The following is a 14,481-nucleotide window of genomic DNA, read 5'->3' on the forward strand; positions in this document are numbered from 1 at the left end:
CAAAAACTGGAAGCATTCCCTTAGAAAACTGGCACAAGACAGGGATGCCCTCTCTCATCACTCCTATTCAACATCATGAAAATGGCCCTATTGCCCAAAGTAATCTATAGTAATTTATAGATTCAGTGCTATCCTCATCAAGCTACCACTGACTGTCTTCCCAGAATTAGAAAAAACTACTTTAAATTTCATATGGAACCAAAAAAGAGCCCATATAGCAAAGACAATCCTAAGCAAAAAGAATGAAGCTGGAGGCATCACCCTATCTGACTTCAAACTATACTACAAGGCTACAATAATCAAAACAGCATGTTACTGTTACCAAAACAGACATACAGACCAATGGAGCAGAACATAGACCTCAGAAATAATGCCACACATCTTCAACCACCTGATCTTCGACAAACCTGACAAAAACAAGCAATGGGGAAAGGATCTCCTATTCAGTAAATGGTGCTGGGAAAACTGGCTAGCCATACACAGAAAACTGAAACTGGACCCCTTCCTTGCACCTTATACAAAAATTAACTCAAGATGGATTAAAGACTTAAATGTAGGACCTAAAACCATAAAAACCTTAGAAGAAAACCTAGGCAATACCATTCAGGACACAGGCATGGGCAAAGACTTCATGACAAAAATGCCAAAAGCAGTGGCAACAAAAGCCAAAATTGACAAATGGGATCTAGTTAAACTAAAGAGCTTCTGCACTGCAAAAGAAACTATCATCAGAGTGAACAGGCAGCCTACAGAATGGGAGAAAATTTTTGCTATCTACCCATCTGAAAAAGGTCTAATATCCAGAATTTACTAGGAACTTAAACATATTTACAAGAAAAAAACAAACAACCCCATCAAAAAGTGGGTGAAGGATATGAACAGACACTTCTTAAAAGAAGACATTTATGTGGCCAACAAACATAACATACGAAAAAAAGTTTAACATCACTAATCATCTGAGAAATGCAAATCAAAACCACAATGACATACCATCTCATGCCAGTCAGAATGGTGATTATTAAAATATCAGGAAACAATAGATGCTGGCAAAACTGTGGAGAAATAGGAACACTTTTACACTGTTGGTGGGAACGTAAATTAGTTTGACCACTGTGGAAGACAGTATAAGGATTCCTCAAGGATCTAGAACCAGAAATACCATTTGACCCAGCAATCCCATTACTGGGTATATACCCAGAGGATTATAAATCAAGGGTAGAACCAGAAATACCATTTGACCCAGCAATCCCATTACTGGGTATATTCCCAAAGGAATATAAATCATTCTACTGTAAAGACACATGCACACGTATGTTTATTGCAGCACTGTTCACAATAGCAAAGACATGGAACCAACCCAAATGCCTGTCAATGACAGACCAGATAAAGAAAATGTGGTACATATACATCATGGAATACTATGCAGCCATAAAAAGGAACGAGATCGTGTACTTTGCAGGGACATGGATGAAACTGAAAGCCATCATCCTCAGCCAACTCACACAGGAACAGAAAACCAAACACCATGTGTTCTTACTCATAAGTGGGAGTTGAACATTGAGAACACAGAGACACAGAGAGGTGAACAACACACACCAGGGCCTGTTAGGGGGTGGAGCATGAGGGGAGAAAACTTAGAGGATGGGTCAATAGGTACAGCAAACCACCATGGCATATATATACCTATGTAACAAACCTGCACGTTCTGCACATGTATCCTGTTTTTTGGTTTTTTTTTAGAATAAATAAAAAAAAAAATTTCGAGCACCTACTATGTACAAAGCCCTTTGTCAAGAGCCTTTGGAGCAAGAGACCTCTGCTTTCCCCATCAAAAAAGGAACCATCCAGCCCAAAATGTCCATAGTGCCAAGGTTGTGAAATTCTGTACTAGAAGATAAACTTTAAACAAAAGATGAATAGAGAAACTACAAGATAACTGGTAATCTTGAGCTGTAAATCTACATACTGTATTATTACAGAGCAGATTGTAAATGTAGAACATTCTAGAAATGTAGAAATGATGATGTAGAAATCATGTAACAAAAGTTGGGAGAGAAAGTAAGAGAGGAAATTGTGGCAGTATTACAGGTAAGTTGAGTTACATATCGTTAATAGCCATAGGTCAAAAGATGATAATTTAACATTATAAATCAAGTTATAGACTAGGTATATTTGAACAATATAAATGTTGACACTAAAACTGCAATCAACTAAAATCAGTTGGAAGAGAAGACTAAGTAAAGGGGAAAATGGAAAATATGCTAATTGTATTGCTTATAATAAGGAGGGAATAGAAACCATACACAGAAATAGAGGATTAAGTATTATATAAAGTTATAGTTATAAAAGTGGCTCATATTTACTTCATAGCACTTATCACAAGGTAATTTTACATTTACTTATATGATTGATTGATTACAATCACTATCCCAGTGGGTAACTAATGAAGGGAACTCGTAAGGTCTGTTTTTGCTCACTAAATATATTCATTCAGTCCTCGTTATTTGCGGTAGTTCTGTTCCGCAAACAATGAATTACTCATTACTCAACCATTTCTCCTAGGAGAAATATGGGGCTTGGTTCCTACAAACCTCTGGTTTCAAAATTTTCATCAACTGATCAACATGTAATTTTGTTTTATATTTGTTTCTATTTAAAGACACTTTAATAAATATATACAGTTGATTTGTTAACATTGAACTCAGGGCCAACAACACTACTCATGCCTGAAGGAAGCTTATCTAACACATATCTTGTTCTCTGTAAGGCCCATCACAGCCTTCTTGTGCTGAGGAACACTAGACAGTACTTCAGCACTATGCTTGGGGCCCACAGTGAAATCACTAACTAAAAGCACAAAACATTCAAGAAACATAGCGCTAAACAGACAGGGAACACAGTACCTGTTTACAATATGAGAGCTGAAACAAGAAGGCAGTGGTAGCCTCGTTCCACCTCAGCTGGGGGCATGGGTGTTGAGTGACTCAAATTTTTCAGTGCTCTACACACATCCACGCACGACTGAGAAAGCCCTGTGAGTACCAGTTCTGGGGTTACAAGTACATTTTATCGATGAGGTAAACTTGAACCTACTAAGTCCACCAGTAAGTATCAATAAATGCATCTGTAGGCTTGAATTGGATGTTCTCATCTGACAACAAACATTTGTAAGTTATTAGTGAGTGTATTTATTGTGATTCTGAGCTGTGCAAGTCAAGGAATTTCTATGAAAGATACATAAATGTTAATACACATATCTGATTAAGACACATACCTGTACGGGTTTTTATCTCATGTAAAGACGGCTTAGTGAATTTTGGAGGTAAGGGTCTTCGAAGAAGTAGTGGGGGCTTTTGCATTTTAATGAATAATAAGTGCTGTTTTTCATAATCCTTGGTATAAGTGAGAATTGAAAAGGTTTTGAATATGTTTGAATTGTTGAAAAATAAGAATTTAGATTACATCTTAATGAAAATCATTGTTGCAATATTCTACTGAATCCAAGCAGAATTCCTTTATGAAAAAAAAAGAGGGTAAGAAAATAATTCTTTAAAACTTCTATTAATAGAAAGAATCCAGTTAAAATGTAGGGTAATACGTAAATATGTAATTTTAAAAATATGTGTATTATTACTACCCAGGATCATTCTACAATTTTCCATGTTAGTACAAAGTTCAATTTGCCAATTCTATTTCAACTAGTGAATACTGATTTTTCAGAATAGTCGAAATGACATTTTTTTCTCTCCCTCCAAAATGTTATCACTATAAATGTAGAAAGAATTTGGTCAGAAATGTGTAGACGATCTCTTCATTAGATAAGCCTCTGAAGACCCACCATATCTAACTATTCACAAACAAATTATTTTCTTTCTATAATGGCTTGTTTTTCAACCACTGTGCTTGGGCCAAAACCATTCAATCCTAAAATAAGATAGGTTTCACTATAATGAGGTTTCCCAGGGCTGCTGGATCCCAACTCATGCTGTTTAGAAATGATGCCAGAAGATGCACCCCTAAAATGTGCTTTTAGTTTGCAGGGCAACATCAAAAGTGCCTGGCACGGCACTACAGTATTGATAGCCTAGAAGGGAACACCCTGGAACTGCACAAAATGGGCCGTTTACCGCCAAAAGATAACTGCACACAAGCTCTCAAGGTGTACTCCCTGGTCATACATTCCACTCGATGCTGGAAATCTCCCTTCCGTAGTACCCAAAGAGGTGCACGGAAGTGCTGGACTCCCACACTACCCTTTAGGATAATCAGCCGCTTCCCAAACCAACTGGCTTTTCGTCTCCTATCTCCTATTCCTCGGAATCTAGGCAGCGAGGTAGAGGTCCAGCAAGGTGGCGGGTCTTCCTGCAGGAGGCTGTTCCCGAAGAAGCACCACGGACCCACCCTCTAGGAGGCCAAGGAGACACACCCTAGCAACCGGGGTCCGCTAAGCCAGCCCAGCCACTTGACGCGCAGGCGCGGGGGCGGGACCGGCGGGGCGGGCACCGGGAGGGGCCGGCCCAGCCCACTGTGCGGCGCGCGCGGAGTCCTCTCGCCTTACTCAGCCGCCCTGTGGGGCTGCAGGGGAGGCTGCGGGCCGTGGGGACCGGAGGAGAAGCCGGCTCCACGTGCAGCTGCTGTACGGAACGCCGTGGTGACAATTGTTATTACTATTCTTATGCTTAATGGCAATGACCACTATTATTTATTATTTACTTCTCTCGATTACAGGATGCTTTACTTGGGTGTCTAGAATATGGGCTGGCATTCTTTAACGCTGCACTTTTGCGCAGCCGGGTCCCGAGGCTAATTTTGCAGTGCTCTCGAAAAGCGGGCATTCGGTTTTCTTTCTCTTCCTTTCGTGCAACCTGTTTTGTCTTTCTGATCCTTTAAAGTTCCTGGCTGAGGCTGGATTGTGTAGAAATAAGGGCATTAGGGATGCAAGCGGGCTGTAAAAGAAACCCATTTCTCACTGTCATCGTCCTCTGTTCCGGTTATCATATTGTGACGTGTCGCCTCTGTCATGCTGTTGATGAACCTGTGTGTGCAGTGATCGAGACATCGTGTGTGTTTGCAAAAATGTGCGTGTTTCTCTGGAGATGCGAGGGGGAAAGAGCACTAGAAAGAACTCATCTGATAGATGCGGAAATCCGAACTCAGAAAGTAAACTAGGTAGAGAGCTTCCTTCCAGGTTTGGTTTTTTTCGAAGTACAAGTGCAGGAACTTTATAACAGAAGTTGGAAGATGAGAGACTTCTGTATAGATCTTTCTAGCTTTGGGGATCTTTCAAGATTCACACCATAACCGTGTCTTCCTTTTTCTCCTAAGTAGCAAACATATTTTAAAACAATGAAAAAAGTAGAAAAGTTTAAACAAAAAAGTAATCAGACTCTGGAAAATATTATGCAACTCGTTTTCCTTTATAGTGCTAGTGTACTGTTTCTTTTCATCGTAACATTACTGTGTCCCAATTATACTGCTGCCCTAGACTATGAATTGATTGCCACTTTGGCTGTATCTGCACCATAGATTCATTAGTTTCTCAGAAATACAAAGCTGAAAACAAAAGGCAGCTCTGATGCCTAAGATTAGTCTCAAGTAATATATATCGGGCATATTTTGTAAATGTGAAAAAATGTTTATATTTTTAAGCGTAAAAAGTGGCAGTGTAAACTGAGTCAGGTACCTATGCTCTTCAAGATCGTTGGAACCAAGAGAACTACGGGAATTCAGTTTCACTGACGTTTGGCCTTTAAAATGTATGCTTTGTTTTGTGTAGTCGAAAGCAAGCCTTCTGAATGCTTTTTCAAAAAATGCTTTGTCACACGTGGAATCCGCAGGCATCCAGGTTTCATTCTTTGCAGATTTCTTCCAGCAAGTATGAGACTAAAACCTAGGGCGGTTTAACATGTAATCTTCTCAGGGGTGAACATTTTGTTTTCTATTTCTACCACTTAGTATCAAACATTTAGGCAAATGAGATAGTTATTATGAAAATTAAATCCACGGCTTGGTATGTTTTATATGTATGTATGTTCTTCTAACACATCTGAGCCGCTTTGTCTGTCGAAATGATGGATTAGTGTAGGAAGGGTTTAGACAGGACAAATGACATTCAATTTAGATTATTTTATAGTTCTTGTATTTTTGAAAATATTATCCCCCCAATTTTCTTTCTTCTTTTGCAAAAGAATGTGTTTTTGAAATAATGAATAGCTCCCTTTTTGATTTTAAGGGTCTGCCTTTTCTGATGTACGCACAGTCAGCCTATTTATTGGTTCCATCCCCTTTGCAGTTTGGCAGAACCTTACGAAGAAGCTTCCCAAACTGAACCACAGTGCTTTCACTCTGTTAGCAAATTGTACTAAACATGCCAGCGTAATGATGAGTGTCAAGGTTATAGACATCCTGCATTTTTTCAATGTTGCTAAAATGAGATAAAAGCCTTATGCAAAAGCAACCGCAGGCATCCCGCAGGTAATGCTATCGATTTCCCTAGTAAGTGGGAAATGCTTGGGGAGCCTTAGATTTGCTGTTGGTTCTGTTGAAATGATGTAAAAAGTGTTGCTAGACATCTTCTTTATTTTCCATAGACCTGTCGCTTATTTATTTATTTACCCTTAAAATAGGACAGAGGTTTACAAAACAGTTTGGCCATTACAGTTTTAACCTAATATTTTACCTTATGGAAATAATGGAGTAATTTGTGTTTTTATGTTCATATTAGTTTTCTTAAGTACTGTTAAAGAATGAATAGTTATTTTTGAGCACACATTTGTTCAACTACTGAGTCTCCAGAGTAACACAGGGCACTAAAATGCTTTTGAGAAAGAGGTGTTTTATTGGTCTGAATGTACCTGTTTATATTAATTATATGTACAGGGAAATGTCTTCTTCACCCGTCACAGTGGCTTAAATGTACCCATTTATTTCATGTGTTTTCATGCTGTTGCCTAGAGAATCATTTTATATTTTCTCAAATGTTAATAAAGATATTTTGAAGAAGCTGCTTTTTTAATCCCCATATTTCACTTAAAGACAAACACTTCGTTTTTAATTATTTTAGCCAATTATTTCTTTTTGTCTTTCAAGGTGATAGTTATTTCCTTTGTTTGAACCGGAGATCCTGGGATTCCTTTAAAAAAATTACTAATAAGGAAATGTCATGCAACCTTTATCATGGAATTAAAAAAAAAAATCTAAACACAAGGAAAGGACAATGTCTATCTGTTTTCAAAAGTGCCTTCATGAATTTAGTCATTCATTCCAGAATCATTTATTGGAAACCTACTATGCATAAGTTACTTCACTAGGTGCTAAACTTTAAACTTTATTAAAACAACTTATAATGATTAATTTGAGGCTTTATAATTTAGATATTGAAATGAAATTTTAAATCATTTCCAAAGACTACACTTACCTGCATTATAACTACTCGAGGGTTTTTTTTATTTTAACAATTTTTTATTATATTGCTTTGGTAGAATAGTGCTGTTTATTCACACTCCTCTGATTCTCAGAAACATTTCTGAGTTTTTTTTTTTTTTTTTTAGCTGCAGTGATCATTTTAAACTGTCTGCAACCAGCTAATAATAGATATTTGTATATATTGTATGATTGTGTCCTTCACCAAAAAAAGTTAAATAATACTTGTTTCCTTAATATTAGGCACTTAAGCATGAGTAATGTACATTCCTATGTGGAAGGCACTGTTTTAAATGTTGATTTTGTTTTAGCTTCACAGTTATTACATTAATTGAGGATGCTGGCATCTGCATTAAATTTCAAGCACAGGAAGTATAGCACAGCTCTACCCAGCTGGGTTCACATTTGGCCGCCGCTTGTCAGCTCTGGGCCCTTGGATCAGCTACTTAATCTAAGCTCCAGGGGTTTCCTCATTTGTAAAACTGGGTTACAATGGTACTTACCAAAGGGTCTTGTGAGGAGTTAAAGAGATAATCTGTGTCAGGAGCTTAGTTCTGTGCCAGTCACAGAGTCAGTGCTCAGTGGATGTTGTTAGAAAATTAAAATAAAACAGCCCAGTTTTCCGGTCTCCTCACCCCTGCTTTATGTGATGATAGTCTATGTTAATTGAAATATTGGAGGGCTGTACATCCTGGGCATTTATCCACAACATTTATCCACAACATTTCACATTTAACTTTCCTAATGTCTCCAAATGTTGGCAACTCTAGTTTGCAGTTCTCAGACTGTGGCACAAATGCTGTGCTCTAGACAGTGTCCTACATTCTGTCTCAGGTCTTTATACTCCTCTGGGCGGCGCAGGAGCTGTGGGAGAGCTAGTGTCTGAAGGAGTCCTGGTACAGTGATGTAAGGAGGCCTTGACTCTCCCCCACAAGAGTTGGGTCTGCGAGCTTCCGTCACCATTGACTGAGCTGGGCTGAATTGATGAGGAATTTCAACCGGTAACCCAAGGAAAAAAGCCTCTTTGTTCTCAGCATCTTCCAGGTCACTTGGTGTGCCTAACAAAGGTGAAAAAGGGCTGCAATGTGAAGCTCCTTGGAATGACTAGAGGGAAAGGTGTTAAATGCACATGATCTTTCTTAGGTTTTTTCCTAATGTGCACACCGGACTTTGACAGATGAGTCTGAGTCCCTGTACTGGCTGGGATTTAGTCCTAAACTTAGGAGGAATGTATGCCATATCAATAGAGTGTCTGAGCTGCGTGCTGTCTATTCAACCCTCAGCAAACACCTGTAGCAATTAGAACCGCAGGTGAGAAAAATGCTTTGCAATGACTTATTCTTCATTCTAATGTCAACATATGACCTTAAACAGTAGATATGATTTGCTTTTCAAACCTAGCATTCTGCTTATACCTACTGCCCTGTGGAGTATATGTTTTATTCATAAGTGTATGAGGCTGAAAGTTGTGTATGGGAGTAAGAGTGGGACATGTAAGAGTCCATTGTATTCTGTGGGTTGAGTGTTGGTAAAGAACTTGTATTTCTTATACCAGAAGTAGACAACTAGAAGTGTAACTCACATTTCAGTATCATGTAGTTTAGTATGCTGTTGACAGTTATGCTACATTTCTGACCATTGCAATCTCCACTTTATAATATATTGCCAAATTTATAATATGATGGCAAATTTTATCAGGGTAGAATTAAAGTTTCAGAACATTGCTTCTATCTTCGCCCTGCCCCAGGTAGCAGAAAATTTCTTCATTTCCTTTGCCAGGTTTTCCAGGTGAGGTAATACCCAACCAAGGAAAAGAATATAGTGTCCAACTCTATTCAGAAGCCATGGGGAAGGCAGTTTGTGGGGCTTTATTCTTCTCCCCACTGCAATTCCAAGAAAGCAACTATACTTGTATGAGTTTGACATACTAGGCTCTGCTGTTTGAAGAAAAGTTTCTATGGCTACAAGAGATTGCATGCAAACCACCAAACCAGATGGCTTTAGGTGTTTTCAGCCTTGAGACAGTCTGTGTTTCTGCTTCTCATTGGATGGTACCTTGCCCTGGAAAGGTTTCTCATGGAAAACTTGCGTGACCATTGCTGGGGTACCTTCCTTGTGCCCAGGAGCTACACACACACCGTCACTTCCCAAGCCATCTGAATTAGGCTCAGTGGTAGCTCTGGGTCACCACTGCTCTCAATGGGAGCAAAGGAAGCCAGAACGTTCCTTTCTTCCCCACTCCCTACTCTCTCCCAAACTCACAACATTAGAAGGGATTGCTTCCAGAGGATTTGTAACTTGGTGTATCACTTTACCCAAGTGTTCCTGCTTAGGAAAAGAAAAAGCAAAGTGCCTCACCCTGTACATTCACTGACTGAGGACGTTGGCAGTACATAGTTGTTAGACACTTGATGTCCCCAGTGAAGGTAAAAAGAAGACGGCACTAATGGGGTCAATGATGATAGCAGCTTTCTGAAAGGAGTTAAAGTGAGAGACCACAGGGGTTGAAAGTGGAACCATGAGTATAACAAATCCGGTTTGGCATCATTTGCTTAATAGAAATCAGTTAGTTAAAAACCAGAAGGGCCGGTTTTGCTACTCTTGTACTGTGCACCGTAAGACAAGCTGTGATGAATTAGAATGGCTATGATTTCTACAGCCATACCAGAGGGCTAGAGTTAGTTGGCCTAGTGTGTTTCTTCATAAATATATTTATGTTTCATACTTTCATGGGACAAAGAGTCAAAGAAAAATGTTTTCTGTGAGCTGTAAAAGTATGAGAACATTGAGGGCTTTAAGAGCTTCTTACAGTCATGGAGATGTGGCTTTTAAAGGCCAGAACTTCCTGGATGAGTTGCTGATATGTTCTGGCTAAAGGATTAAGGAACCCCAGAAGGGAATGGCTCCAGCGAAATGGAATACCAACCCTTATCTTCTGCTTGATCTCTAGACCTCCCTCAGATGACCTCTGCCCTTCAGAAACATCTGCACAAAGATTAACAGGCACCCTTCTTCCTGGTACTTCATAGTACCTCTCCCAAGTAGAAGGGACAGACTTTTGATGGAACAGGGTGAGGCACAGGAAGTGAGTATCCTCTGGGGAGGCCACACAGCCACAGTCAGAGATAAGATTAAGATCTTGTCTTCTGAAACTAATCAAATGCTCTTTATCGTGATTTTATACTGTTTAAGTATTTTAGAGATAGGGTCTCGCTGTGTCCCCAGGCTTGAGTGCAGTGGCATAGTCATTATCTCGCCGCAGCCTCGAACTCTCAGGCTCAGGAGATCCTCCCACCTCTGCCCCCTGAGTAGCTGGAACTACAAGCACCCACCACTGTGTCCAGCTCATTTTAAACTTTTTTTGTAGAGCAGAGTCTCACAGTGTTGCCCAGGCTGGTCTCAAACTCCCGCTGAGGAGATCCTCCCACCTCAGCCTCCCAAAGCACTGGGATTACAGGCATGAGCCACGATGCCTGACCTTGTGTGTTGTCTTTCAAGAAATGTTTATTCAAGTCCTTTGCCCAATTTTTAGTAAGATTATTTGTTTTCTTGTTATTGAGTACTTTGAGTTGGATGTTAGCCCCTTATCCAGTATATGATTTGCAGATATTTTCTCCCAGTCCATGGGTTGTCTCTTCATTCTATTGCTTCCTTTGCATTACAGAAAGAAAATAGCATCTTATCGTAATTAGCATTTGATTATTAATGAGTTTAAACTTTTTTTTTTTTTTTTTTTTTCTTGAGACAGAGTCTCGCTCTGTCGTCCAGGCTGGAGTGCAGTGGCCGGATCTCAGCTCACTGCAAGCTCCGCCTCCCGGGGTTATGCCATTCTCCTGCCTCAGCCTCCCCAGTAGCTGGGACTACAGGCGCCCGCCACCTCGCCTGGCTAGTTTCTTGTATTTTTTTTAGTAGAGACGGGGTTTCACTGTGTTAGCCAGGATGGTCTCGATCTCCTGACCTCGTGATCCGCCCGTCTCGGCCTCCCAAAGTGCTGGGATTACAGGCTTGAGCCACCGCGCCCGGCCGAGTTTAAACATTTTTTCGTATGTTTATTACCGAGTGTATTCTGTTGTAAATGGCTTATCCCAGTCCCTTGTCCATTTTTACATGGTAGTATTTTATCTTCCCCCTAATGATTTTTTTTTTTTATTTTAATTTTTTTTTGAGACAGGTGTTGCTCTGTTGCCCAGGCTGGAATGCAGTAGGACGATCATAGCTTACTGCAGCCTTGACCTCCTGGGCTCAAGCAATCTCCCCACCTGAGCCTCCTGAGTAGCTGGACTACAATGCATGCCGCCACACCCAGCTACTTTTTTTAAAAAATTTTTTGCAGACATGGAGTTTCAACATGTTGCCCAGGCTGGTCTCAAACTCCTGGGCTAGAGCGAGCTGCCTGCCCCAGCCTCCCAGAGGGCTGGAATTACAGGCGTGAGCCACCATGCCTGGCCTCTGTATGATTTTTAAGAGATCCCTAATGATTTTTAAGAGATATTATGGATACACAATATGCCCCGTTTGCCTACTGAGGCTATGTAAGATGAGATATGAAGTGGTTACATATGTGGGCCCTAAACTCAGATAGACTGGGTCTGAATACCGACACCATCGTTTACCAATTATGTGACTTTGGTCAAGTTAACCCTTTAATTTTTACTTTCCACATCTGTAAAATTGAGGCAATAATGGCACCTACCCCAAACAGAGTTGTGAAAATTAAATGAGAACATGCTCAGAATGCTTCAACACAGTTCCTGGATCACTGAAAATGTTCAATAAATGTCAGCTACTATTTTTTCTCAATGATAATTCCAAAGTTGATTGTATAAACGAAGTACCATACTCATTACTATTAGTATTATAATTACATATAACTGATTTGTTGCTAAATTACACTAAAATGGTTCTTGTGCTCTTTATATACATACACACATATACATACATATACATATATATATATGGGAAGTGGAGATGAACTCCCTAGTCTGCAGCAAGCAGAGAACTGAAATAAAACGCCCTGCATAAATCTGAGAGCCTCAGAATTAAGACCCTTTCTCTGAAACAGGGACTAGAGAATCCACACTCTAGCCCGCAACATATCAAGGAAGCTGACCATAGGCTAGGCAAACAATATATTAATACTGGACAAAGTAGACTCTAATAGGCTTATTTTTTAAGGATACAAAGAAATGATTCATCAAGGTGATGTGCCAGCATATGACTGTCTGCACTCAGCCGTATAACTTCTAAATACCAGAAACAACAATTGACAAAATGACAAGGAGCTATTGATAAACCTACCTCTAAAATGAGAACCCCTTTTTTAAAAAAAGCACATGTCTCTTAGAAAATAAAAGCTCCAGCAAACAAAAGATTCTAAGGATATGGGAGATTTCGATAAACCAAGTAATACACTTTATCTAGATTGATATATAGATACCTGTATCCAATAAATCAAGAACGCACATTCCTCTTTGGTACACTTGAAATATTTACCAAGATTGGCCACAAAGGAAATCTTAACAAATTCTAGAGGGGCACTTAGTAGATATTCCAGTTTGACTAGAGAAGAAGTTGGGTAGGTCAGGCTAGCAATGGAAGTCTGATAGGAACTTAAATATTAGGATATTGACAGGCAGTAGGGAGCTACTGGAAGATTTAGAGCAGGGAAGCTAAAGGATCTGCATTACGAGATGAATCTGGAATTGAGGCCAGGTTATTCTCTTAATTTTCAAGGGCGAATGAGGAAAGATCCAGCTCAGACAGAATAATGAGTTGTGTAAAGTGAAGGCCAAATGACATCACCAGAGATAGCAGTAGTTCAAAGAAAGCAAAGCAGAGGAATTGAACTGCTGCAGCATGCACGGTAGGTAACAGGACAGTGAACGCAGACCACCCTGGGCCTTGGGGGTCAGCACCATGCTCACAGGGCAAAACATGAATTTAACTCCAGAAAGTCACTACTGACCTCATTAGAAATCTTAGTGTGGTTTTCCTGTGTGGTTTTGAACTTAATTTTAAGCTTATTTTGGATTTACAGTTATGATCTAACTGCAGTAGCAGCTTACCCCAAGTTTGCTGTTTGCTTATGTAACAGAAATAGGTAAAGACAACTCTGGAAGTCTGGGATGATTTTTTCATGTATGTATTCATGCTAGAGAAGTTCTAGTCTAGTTGATTCTCCTCATTCTACAGATATGGAAAATTAAGCACAGAAAGGTGACTGATTATTACTTATAGTAATAAAAATGATTGAATATGAGTACTAGCACTTTTAGAACATATGTTGTGTGTTAGTCATTATATTATACTAAGTACTCTCCATGCATTCCCTTATTTATGCCTCGTAACTATGCTATGATGCAGGTGCTATTTACTTTTCCTGTCTGCTAATAAGGATGCTGAGGCTTAGATTAAGAAGACCATAAACCCAGGGACTAGCTTTGGGACCCAAGCCTTTGTAACTCCACAGAATGAGCTCTTAGCCACTTCGCTATCCCAACTTGACTTGGACACACAAGTTGCAACCCAATCAAATTTAGATTCAAGCTCTCTTGACTTGTGGTCTAGTGTATTTCCTGTCTCACCTCAGGCCTCTGTTCTCTACATTTCTTTGAGAGTATACAGCTAAAGCCACAGAGTAGTTTTAGGTCTTATTGTAAGAAAAATGCTTAGTTAGGCGCATCTCCTATATCAGAAGTTCAGAATCATATTTCCGCTTTCTGACTTTTCAGAGTTCCTGGGATGTTTTAATTAGACACTTGACATATTTTTAATTTTCTCTATCACTTGTAGCACACACCAGATGTTCAGGTTTTGGTCCAGATGTTGGTTCAGTAAGGATTTATTGGATGCGTTAATGAAAATCTAGAACCTCCTTACTTATGGACATGTTAGATTTCAGAAGGCTATTTTCCAATACATTTGTGTATAAATCCTTAGTGACTAAAACAGATTAAAGAGTATTTCTTAGAAGTCCTCAGAAGCATTTCCACTAAAGATGGGTATAAAAAGTTAGTCCTGTGAAACTTTAAAATCAGGTCTGTTTTCCGCCTTTGAGAT

General features: G+C 39.5%; 2 protein-coding genes across 2 annotated transcripts in view; one reads left to right on the top strand and one right to left on the bottom strand.

Moving 5' to 3' along the window:
* LRRC63 (leucine rich repeat containing 63) overlaps positions 1-4,448 on the bottom strand; it is a 61,629-nt gene extending 57,181 nt beyond the window's left edge. The window contains exons 1-2 of the mRNA XM_011939858.1: positions 4,128-4,448; positions 3,275-3,392 (exon numbers count right to left, since the gene is read on the bottom strand). Of these exons, the coding sequence (XP_011795248.1) occupies positions 3,275-3,359 (85 nt within the window). The 5' untranslated portion in view covers positions 3,360-3,392; positions 4,128-4,448. The remainder of the gene's footprint in view (positions 1-3,274; positions 3,393-4,127) is intronic.
* A 44-nt stretch (positions 4,449-4,492) lies between these two features.
* Positions 4,493-14,481, top strand: part of LCP1 (lymphocyte cytosolic protein 1 (L-plastin)) — an 89,554-nt gene continuing 79,565 nt past the window's right edge. The window contains exons 1-2 of the mRNA XM_011939869.1: positions 4,493-4,636; positions 13,156-13,285. The gene's annotated coding sequence lies outside the window, so the exon portion shown is untranslated. The remainder of the gene's footprint in view (positions 4,637-13,155; positions 13,286-14,481) is intronic.

The sequence above is a fragment of the Colobus angolensis genome, unplaced genomic scaffold (genome assembly GCF_000951035.1).
Source record: "Colobus angolensis palliatus isolate OR3802 unplaced genomic scaffold, Cang.pa_1.0 Scaffold101, whole genome shotgun sequence".
Lineage (NCBI taxonomy): Eukaryota > Metazoa > Chordata > Mammalia > Primates > Cercopithecidae > Colobus > Colobus angolensis.